This window comes from Chlamydotis macqueenii, chromosome 1, assembly GCF_036417535.1.
Source record: "Chlamydotis macqueenii isolate bChlMac1 chromosome 1, bChlMac1.mat, whole genome shotgun sequence".
Lineage (NCBI taxonomy): Eukaryota > Metazoa > Chordata > Aves > Otidiformes > Otididae > Chlamydotis > Chlamydotis macqueenii.
The window spans coordinates 201,101,404-201,112,291 of NC_141556.1; the positions used below are offsets into that span (position 1 = coordinate 201,101,404).

At 40.7% G+C, this 10,888-nt stretch overlaps 1 protein-coding gene across 1 annotated transcript in view; it reads right to left on the reverse strand.

Annotated features, from left to right (window-relative positions):
- Positions 1 to 8,738, reverse strand: part of CEP126 (centrosomal protein 126) — a 35,181-nt gene extending 26,443 nt beyond the window's left edge. Inside the window, exons 1-2 of the mRNA XM_086760364.1 lie at positions 8,683 to 8,738; positions 8,320 to 8,445 (exon numbers count right to left, since the gene is read on the reverse strand). Coding sequence (XP_086616490.1) covers positions 8,320 to 8,445; positions 8,683 to 8,738 — 182 coding nt within the window. The remainder of the gene's footprint in view (positions 1 to 8,319; positions 8,446 to 8,682) is intronic.
- Positions 8,739 to 10,888: the final 2,150 nt, after the last annotated feature.

Genomic DNA, 10,888 nt, shown 5'->3' on the forward strand with positions numbered 1-10,888 from the left:
ATCACTAGTGCACTAGGTAGGGTACCACTCCTAGCCAGCCTTAGTGGAAAGAAAGGTATACAAATGTTTAGCCAGATGTTATTTGTTTCTCTCGTCATAATAAGATACCTTCCCATAACTTTAATCACTTACAGTCACTTCATAGACCTTCTTGCTTAATGGAGCAAAGCTGCTACTTAACAGAGCTACTCCTTAACTCAAGCTATTTTATTTATTCTTCCCTTTTCTTCTCAGGGAAAAAGTTCAAACTAAACTATTCAACTTGACCCTTCCTAGTATCCCTTCAAAGTGCTGACTGATGTGAAAACAAACAGAAAAATAATTTGAAAGAGGTATTTTTAATTTTAGAAAGTCTAAAAGCTTAAATTGCACAACAGTAAAAAATAGGAAAACAGGGGAAACTGGAAGTTGTATTACAACTGATCTTCCTTTCTTCAATACTACACCTCCAATATTGCCAAAGTTAAGCTCAAGAAAGACAGTGGTGGAGCATACGAAAAGAGACAAAATGTGCAAAAGGATCCACTGTTTTTGCTAGTGTACATAGACAGCACTCTAATGTATTATTGGAGTAATGTACTTCAAGGTCAGAAGTTAGAACAGCAGTAAACAACATACACAATTACAACTTCTACTTTGGAAGTACTTTGCCCTCAGAAAGCTCCAGATCTCCCAGCAACAGTATCACTGACAATTGGCTTGGATCATAAGAACTGCTGAGACTACAACTGTAATGTATACAGACAGTAGCCTACATTTTATTTTAACAACCTAATTATTGCAAATGACACTAACTAGTTAAACTTTCAAAACTTCAGGTGAATTTCTACAATTCAAGGTTACACTTCTAGATATGAAGTTATAAGATTCTACAGCTTCAAACTGAAGGACAAGACAGAAGACAGACCTATGCAAAGAGAAACAATTGAATTAAAATATGATCCCAACACCGCAAGTTTTATTTGCAAACTTTAGTTTGTCAGCAAGCAGGAATGGCTTCACTTGAAGCATGAGGTGAAGCCAGATAAGCAGCTATCCAAAACCAGAAAAAATCTGCAGAGAACTCTATCCACGTAGAATATTGTACTGCAATTTGGTTAAAATTTCACAGGAACTTTAATTGTTCATACAATCTAGAAGTTAGAATTCAAAAACTAAAATTAGAGTTCACAGTCAACTTTCAGTACTCCTATATTTCACTTGCGTTAAAATCTGATACAGAAATGCACAATATTTTTACATCTTCATCCTGACAAAACAAATAGGAAAATCCCAACAGAGGAAACAGACTGGCTTTTCCTAGTAAGTATTTAAACACATTCTCCTTGATCCCTTTAGTATTTCTAGAAGCTGCTCAAGAAGGCCTTTAGTTATTAAATTCAGACATGTGGGAAATTCTACAGCTTTGCACCTGGAGCAATTCCAGAGTATAAGTCCAAAAAGGAAAGAGTAAATTCTGACAGAGCCTTTATTTATTTATTTACTAAACAATTTTGGAGTATGATTTAGCTGCACTCTTCCATATTCTTAATAACTGGCATAAAAAAATATTCTTGTTCCATACAGCTGGAAACCGGCAAGTCCAAATGCTGATGCAAGAGACCTCTTTCACCGCAGCTCATCATGATCACTATTTGGTTTGGATTAAGACATGAGGGAGAAAAAGGATCTTATTTTAAATGTAAGGAAATGCATTAAAGATATTCAGTGAAGCCTGCATCATTAACTTCTTGACCTCACAGAATGTAAATTATGACACCAGGCTGCATTATGTAAAATAAATAATTTTACAAATGCACATTGAAATCTTGCAGAAAAATAGTTAAAGCAAATGTTTGTTCATCCACTCTCCTTAAGCCACCAGCTTAGGTTTGTATCACAGACGTAACATTGGCAAAAGACTATGGCTTTAAGATAGAGAGTTAGCAGAAGAATTTCCTGACTGGTGTTTTTTTAACCCAGTTTTTCTGTCTACTATAAACAACCCAGCAGTGCAGCAATTTTTGAAACGGCTGCCAAAATGTTTATAGTGAATGTGGAATATGAAACTTAAAATATTTAGCAGTTTCACATATACAGATATTATGTGGAAGGTATTTTTATGTTAAAACCAGTATGACTAGATGGTGGAACTATTTCCTGGTTAATTTTATTAAATTATCTTCACAGTGAAGTGATGGATGCTACATTCCCAGGTGGACTAAATGCTTACTACTACCTTGGATGAAAATAAAAAAAATGAATATATACAGTGCATATGGAATGCTATGAAATGAACCTTTTGCTACTGAGTCGATATTATTCATCCATTGCCATACGACATTTGCAAACCAGTGCACAGTAATTTTAAAACTGAGGTAGGAGGCTATCCGTGTACTTAATGACTACAGCAAGAAAAGGCTACAATGTGGTGTCACACTGAGAATCCCTTCATGTGCAAACAGGAAACTGATTTTATATCCTTAAAAAGATCTGCAGGCGTTGCTAATAAATAATTTTTTTACTTTGAGTGAGATACATACTAGGACCATAGGAACACATATTAACTCTATTCCCTCATCTTCTTTGATTATCATATGCTGAATTCAAAAGGACAGCCCCAAATTGCTGTAAGGGCTTCAGAAGGACTGACCCTTAGAATGCCATGAGGGCTCACACAGGGCTGTCCTCCAAAATGACCCAAAGGTTCACAGGAGGGCTGCCAGCCCTATCTACCAGTTGTTACAGGCCAAATCTTGTTTATAGTAAAAAAATAAGCACACCTTATATAAAGCCATGAATTTTTTTGTTAGCATAATTAAAATCTTAAAGAGTCTAATTATTATTAATCCAGATATAATTGCTACCAAAAAATAATAATATAGTTAGAATACTTCTAAATGGAGAAAGCCTCAATAATAGTGATAAAACAGTTTGAACTGTTATTCACATATCGGGTTTCTACCCATTTTCCTGATGCTCATGCTTCCATTGCTCTTCTGCATCCCAAGGCTGGTAGTTTCATTGTGGTTGTGCTGGGGCGTAATGGTGAGCTGTCAGCATCTGGAGTCCCTTCACCAGGAGCAAAATGATGTTCATGTTAATGCTTTCTTCTTCCTCACTTCAGGATCCACTTGGAGTCATTTTTATATTTGCTAACACGCTTTTACACCTTCATTCTTTCTTCATTAATCTGCAGCTCCAGAGAACCTCCAAATATTTCATACGTGGTGCCTTTTACATATATTACATACTATTGTTTTGTTTTCTTTGTTACCCCTAAAGCCAGTTTTGTCAGATCTAGGTCTGCATTTCTTTAACCGACTAGCGGTGAGCTGTTTATAGCTGTAGGGTCTCCAGTACCAGCCTGCGCCCCACCTTTTATCATCCCCTGCCTGTACTCCTCTATGCCGCATCCTGCGCCTCCAGTTCTCAAGGCCTCTGCGATCGTACCAGGCCTTTATTTCCCTAGATTACATCATTATGTCAGAGTCATAAATACCTCATTGTCTACAGAGAATAACTGCTTGTTACTGCTATCTACATAAAATGACCGTCATACTATAAAAAGATAAACAAAGGCAAAATAAATTAGCCACAGACACCTGGTCAATTAGAGAAATTGCTTTTACAGCTAAACCAAGCAAAACAAAGCTGCAGGCAGGTCAAGAAGAGTTCAGAGAGACCAAGCTTGGCAAGCATCCGTCCTGAGGCCTTGCAAATTCAGCACAATCCTGTGGTCCATTACCAGAAATGGCAATACTGGATTACAGGTCTACATGGTTACAGTGACCACTACTTTTCACAGTTTTATTCTGATGTAGAAAGCCATACGAAATTCTTAACACTTTGCCCTGTCTGTTTATCAAGTGCTCACATTTCTCTCCTGTTTCTGGCACTACACTGCTTTTTTTGCTCTGCATCAACAACAGTGATGAATAATTTAAAGAGCTTTTATAAAATAATCAGTGATAATCAGCCAGTAGGTGGAGCACAAAGCCTGTGCATATGTTAAAAGTAAAATATTTTTGAAAAAAACAGCAGTAATGGGAATAGACTGGAAACTGATATAAACTGGGAACGTGTTTCCTTTCCCAATTACAACAGATGGATTAGCTATTCAGATTTCAAGGCAATTCAAAATGCTGAACCAAGACAGCTGTCTGTAAGGTTTATTTAAAAGTGCACATAGACAATTGCATTTCCAGAATGAACCAACTACCTGCAGCCAGTAACATCACACTAAAATGGGATACACATTTTGCATCAAGCAGTAACAGCAGGATGGCTACAGTTCCAGCAAACTGGCAGCTGGTATTGAAAAAGTACTGTGGTATATAAACACAAAATGTGATATCCTATTCATTTACATCAAGCATGTGTTTAGTCAGTAGTTCTTATTTCCAGAATACTGTTAGTCAAACAAAATATCTGTCAGCTACTGCCCCAGAGCATATTTAATTGTTAAACTGATCTTGAAATTGCAACTTTGCCTATTAGTAAGACAGTAACTTCTGTAAAAATAATGAGTAGGCTGGTTGTTCACTGTGTTGAAGCACTGCTGTTAACACAAAACTAAGGAGTTCAGTCAGTACACGAGATGCAAAGAAACTAATGGCGTCAGATAGGATAGGAATATGGCTTCCTCTAAGTACTCACTTCGAAAAAGATCTGTGACTTAAATTACGGTGACTTTGCTTTCCAAAGCTATACTTGCTCTTTTCTGTGCAAGTAATGTTATTTGCCTTTTACCAATAAACCAATTAACTGAGCACATCTTGCCAGAAGTTGAGTATTTTTAATGCTGAAGCTACTGCATTTTAGAGGTATTGACAACAGATCAGTACAACACTGTCAGGGAAAATTTCATTACAAGAACATTTAGAAAAGGTTGAAAACAGAAGACCTTAATCTGCAAGCTCTCTGCATATGCAGTTTTTATTAGCTAGGCACTAGGGGCTCCCAGACTTGGACTCAGCCTTGGTATAACCTTGCATAAAGGTAGGCTGGTGGTGGTTCTTAAAAAAAAAACAAACCCACAAAAAAACCCCACAGAAAAGATTTTCTCCATAATGCAACACAAAGAAAATGAACCAAAATGACACAAGATTGAGAACAGAGCAGAAGCTCTGATATATCTTCCCTGCATCTATTTGCTAAAGGAAATTCACTGACATTACTTTTCAGCAGAGGCAGGTAAATTTAAGGTTGACATTAAATTTGCTCATGTTTGACCAACTTGATAAACTTCTTCAAACAAATGACTGGCCTGGAAGATGAGGGGAGAGCAGTGAGTATTGTCTATGTGGAATTCACTAAGGCCATCGATACTGTCTCCCATACGATCCCCATAGACAAGCTGTTGATGTACGGGCTGGATGAGGACAAAGGGAGGTGAACTGAAAACTGCCTGAGTGGCCAGGCCCAGAGGGTGGTGATTAGTGACATGAAGTCTGCTTGGAGGCCAGTAACTAGCAGTGTACCCCAGGGGTCGATACTGGGCCCAGTACTATTTAACATCTTCATTAATGATTATGGATGGTGAATGTACCCCAGTAAGTTTTCAGATGACACAAAACCAGGAGGAGTGGCTGATCCATCAGAAGGTCCTGCCGCCATCCAGAGGGACCTCAACAGGCTGGAGGAATGGGCTGGCAGGAAATTCATGAAGTTCAACAAGAAGTGCAAAGTCCTGCTCCTGGGGAGGAACAACCCCAGGCACCAGGACATGCTGGCGACCATCCAGCTAGAAAGCAGCCTTGCAGAAAAGGGCCTAGGAGTCCTGCTGGACACCAAGTTGAACATAAGCCAGCAATGGGCCGTTGCTGAAAAAAAAAAAAAAAAAACAAAGCAAATCGTATCCTGGGCTGCATTAGGCAAAGCATTGCCAGCAGGTCAAAGGAGGTGATCCTCTCTCTCTACTCAGTACGGGTGAGGCCACACCTGGAGTACTGTGTCGAGTTCTGGGCTCCTCAGTACAAGGGGGACATGGACGTACTGTGGAGAGTCCAGCAAAGTGCCACAAAGATGATGAAGGGACTGGAGCATCTCTCCTGTGAGGAAAGGCTGAGACTGCTGGAACAGTTCAGCCTGGAGAAGACAAGGCTCAGGGGGATCTCATCAATGTCTATAAATAACCTGAAGGGAGGACGCAAAGAGGACGGAGCCAGGCTCTTTTCAGTGACAGTAGCAGAGGCAATGGGCACAAATGAAACACAGGAGGTTCCCTCCGAACATCAGGGAATGCTTTTTTGCCATGTAAGTGACTGAGCCCTGGCACAGGTTGCCCAGAGAGGTTGTGGAGTCTCCATCCTCGGAGATATTCAGAAGCCATCTGGATGTGGTCCTGGGCAACAAGCTCTAGGGGACCCTTCTGAAGCAGGGGGGGTTGGACTAGATGACCTCCAGAGGTCCCTTCCAACCTCAACCATTCTATGTGAAGCTTAGAGGTAGAAAACAGACTGTCATACTTCACAGTGCACTCAAGTCTACTCCCCATATGTTGAAAGAAAAAAAAATAGGAGAGAAATAATTTCAGTTTTGAAATTCTAAAATAGCAGTGCCAAGAAAAACTTCTGATACATGCCTATAAGCCCCATCAGGGAGAACTTAGGGTGCTGCCAAGTGAGAATGTGGAGGAAATCATGTTACCCTTGAGAAACCACCATCATAGCTAACTCCTTTACATGTGTTACAAAACTAATGGATCTTGCTTCATACAGATTTGAGACATGACCTGATGCCTGATCCATTAGAAGATAAATCACTTCCTACTTCCATAACTGTCACGAAAAAAAAATATTCAATTTCAAGGAACTTTTTATTTCCAAATTATTTTCCTCCATATATGCAGTGACCCTTAATTTTGAATTATATTTCACAGATGATTAATACTGTATGCATTTAGTACCTGTCTAACATTTGACAACTAACTTCAGTTATTAGGGGAAGATTTGTCATCACAGTTCCATTTGAACTGCATATTCTGCTTATAGCTATGCCATTCTCAATTATAATAAATGGAAACAATTTCATTTTATGAATACCATACCTAAATTTTTAACTGTCTCACCTGAGTGACTTGGATTTATACTGTGTTTCTTAAGTCTGCAATGAAATTCATATGGAAATGTATTTATGTATCAATGAGTATCAGTTTAACTACACCAGTCTATCAAAAACACGCAGGCTGTCTGGTATTTGCTTTTACATTACCGTATAATATTTCAAGACCAGTAATATAATAAACAGTGTTCATCTGAGATGCATAGTGTTCCAGTGGTACTGTTCCAGAAAACTAAATAAAATATTTAATCTTTCAGCTGAGACTCAGTGTATTATCTGGAAAGGTTGCGGGATGCAAACTGTCTTTAATCACTCCCAGGTGATTATACTTCCTCTTCCATCTTTCTTTATGTTTCAAAACCTATGCTGACAGCACATGCTATCAAGCTAAAATGTCAGTATAAACAATATCTACTGCCTCTTTTATGAGGTATCAAATAAACATTGTACTACAGAAATCATCTGATACGGGAACTATGGGGGATGAGCGCTAATGAGTTAACACTATGCAGAGGAACCCGATCTGAGGCTGGGGGCTTGCAAGGAGGAACCCATCTTCCTCCAGAGTATACACAGCTGGGTCTGCTGTATGTTCCAGTACAGTCTCAATGCAACGGAAATGCCCCCTATGCCTATTAAACTACTTACAGCACTTCACCAAAAATTCTCCGTGTATAATTTACTTAATCCATTTGTCACAGAATATTTAATGACTTTGCATGCAGAAAGGCAGAATATTCAAAGCTCTGTTTAAAATGCCAATGCAGAATAACTTCATTATAAATACAATCCCGTACTATAAAGACTCTGCGTTGTGTTTATTGGGAAGCAGGAGCACAAAGCCCCACCATGTAGGGGAAGCTGTGCAGCTGTCTGGCCATGCAGAAGAAAAGCATACACTTCAGAAAGCAACGACAACTGCCTGCCTGCTGACCTGTACCGTACATCTGAATGCATTTTTCACACATCCATTGAAGCTAATAAAAACCAAAATAATACTAGAAATGCAGATCCATTAAATGAAACCGCTGCTTACCTTTACTTTATACAACAAAAGGTGACTACTGTGAGTTTCCAAAAAGTAGTGAGTAACTCAGGATATTGTTCATTTTTCCTGAATTGGTGAAACTTTTCAGCTTAGATTCCTCTAGAACAAAGCAGTGAGGCTATTTAACAATGTGAATGTGCAAATTGTAGAAATATATTGAGCTGTTTCAAGGTTTTGACTTTTTTTTTTTTTTACAGTCCCTCACCAAAGGAACCGTAGTTACTCACCTTCTTCTTCTGTTTGTCTCTCTCAAATATTTCAGAGCCCTACTCCGACATATTTTTTGATCTTCTTTCAATGCTTGACGTTCTTCTTCTAAATCCTGTTCACAATGAAATGTTAAAGCTCTGTCCCTAGCATTGTGTTAAGGACAATGGAAACTGTATTAAACAGCTCATTAAAAGGTTAACGGCCTGTGTGATTGACTTTACAAACCTTTTTAGGAAAGGACAAACTTTATCCATGAGACACAAAATGCTGACGTGCCTTTTGATTAAGTACACAACGGTTGGTTCCACAATTGTATACTATGGTCATAGCTAAGTTTATGTTTATCCAGAAAAAAATTACTTTTTTAACTTAAAATTTACTTTTGCATTTTACTGTTTACAGTGATTTGAACAGAGACTTTGCACTCATCTCTCATGGTATCAGCAAATGAAAAACCTCACCTATACTTTATGTATTTGAAGACACATCTTCCCGTTATTATCTAAATCTGTTATGTACGGAAACATTTAGCACAGGGAAAACGTTTCAATAGTTTCAATAGTAAGAAAAGCCTACCCCAGTCTAAAGGATTAGCTGTTTACACTGAAATTTGTTAATATTGCCAGATAAAAGCTCTCCACAGAGCAAGATCAGTCCTGCCTCACTTCAGTAATTATTTCAGTAGCACTGCACAAGCACAGCTTACAACTTGGGTCAGTATTTCCTATTACTTAAATTAAAAAAAAAAAAAAAAGGATCCTTCAGTTAGGATGCAAAAAAAAAAAAAAAAAAAGAAGAAAAGTCCAGAGGTGCCTGAGAAATCAACTTTTCTACAGCAGTTTAAACGCTCACCTACCAGTTTTATCCCAAGCCACGCCGAGGCCATTCCTGACGGCGGGCCCGGGGGAGTGGCACTGGGGCCCGAGGGACTGTGCCCCGGCCCCATTTCCCCTCCGCAGGGCGCAGGACGGCCCCCGCGGGCCGCCTCAGCCCGCCCTCAGGGTCCGCTCCACCGCCCGCACCCCCAGCCCGCCCCAGCCCTCACCGCCCACGGGCGGATAAGCGGAAGGATACGCAGCGGCGCTCCGCCACCTCCCCGCGCAATGCCGGGGGCCGCCGGGGAGGTTTTGCCCCCGCGCCGCCCCGCTGCTCTTCCCTCTGGGCTCCATTCAGCGCCCCGGGCCCGCCGCCCCCAGACCCGCGGTGAGTGCCCGGCTCCGGCCCGCTCCTTAGGCAGGCCCGGCCGCTCCGCCGGCGTCGTAGCAACCGGAGCAACGCCGCTTCCTTCGCAACGGGGCGGGGCCGCGGCGGAGGGAAGGGCGGGACGGCGGGGGTTTGGCTGGCGCTGCCTTCGGTAGCCATCGGCCCAGGCGGGAGGGACAAGGTGAGCGCGGCCGTGGAGGGAGCGGTCCCGCCGGGGGCCGGGCCACGCCAGGCCAGGCCAGGCCAGGCCAGGCCTCAGAGGTTCCCGGCCCAGGGTGGAAGCCAGGCGTTGCCACCTCGCTCTGCCAAGGCACGGTGCTTGGCCCTCACCGGGCTTTCCATCTTCTCTGCACTTTTATAAATAACAGGATGCCTTTTCCTCCTTTTTGTTCCTTTCCTTTTTTTTTTTTTTTTTTTTTTTTTTTTTTGTTTCCAATTTAAAAACCCCATATCCCAAAACACACGTTTGTCGTTACTTTTGCAGGGCCAACGAGGCACCTCCCTGAGCCTGCTGCTCCATGGGTTTGCAGAGCTCTCTGTGATGTCTGTTAAAGCTGTTGATGGTAAAGACTTGGAGTTAACAGGATAAACATTTCTTTTTAACCACAAAGTGCAGAAATCACAATGCAAAAAAATAAAATGATATGTAAAACAGTATAAATTTTGTACAAAATTATAAAAAGCTTTTACAAAACTAAATAAAGTTACACATGGTAAAAAAGAAAAAAAGTTCCTAAGACTGAAAAACTTCATTTTTTTTTTCCAGGCAAAGCAGGGTGTGTTGTCTTGGGATATTGCCATGCCTTGGATGAGCTGTCAGCAAAAGGCTAAATGCCTTGGTGATTTCCTGGCGAGACGTTTCTTAGCTGTTGAGTTTAAACCAATTCTTCTCTTTTTCAATGTGCAGCTGTTCTATGTCTTTGACTAGGAGGGTAAAAATACTCCTCGGAGTTTGTAAAGTATTTTTCCCCACAGAACCCCCCACATATTTGTAGCGCAGTTTGGGAAGTAGGTGTTACTATTACCATTGTGCAAACAAGACCATTGGTGCCCAGGTTGCCAAATGTACTTAATATGTATAACATCCCAGTTGCCACTGTTGGGAAGAAGACCCTAAAATGAAAGTCTTTCACCTCTAGTTTGGAATATTGGCCCTAAATTTACCTCCTTTCCCAGTCTGAACTCTTCCATGTTCCAGGTGGAAGACTGGTTGTCACTCTACTACCTTCCATGTGCTTTTCAACCCACACACACTTTAAAAATCCCAGTTTGCCTGATGAAATGCTGTGTTTCATTTAGGATACAGTAAATGACTTTATCAGTATGGAGAATCGAGTCACCCAAACAGGACTGAATCAGAGCTGGGAAACAATTGCAGAATTT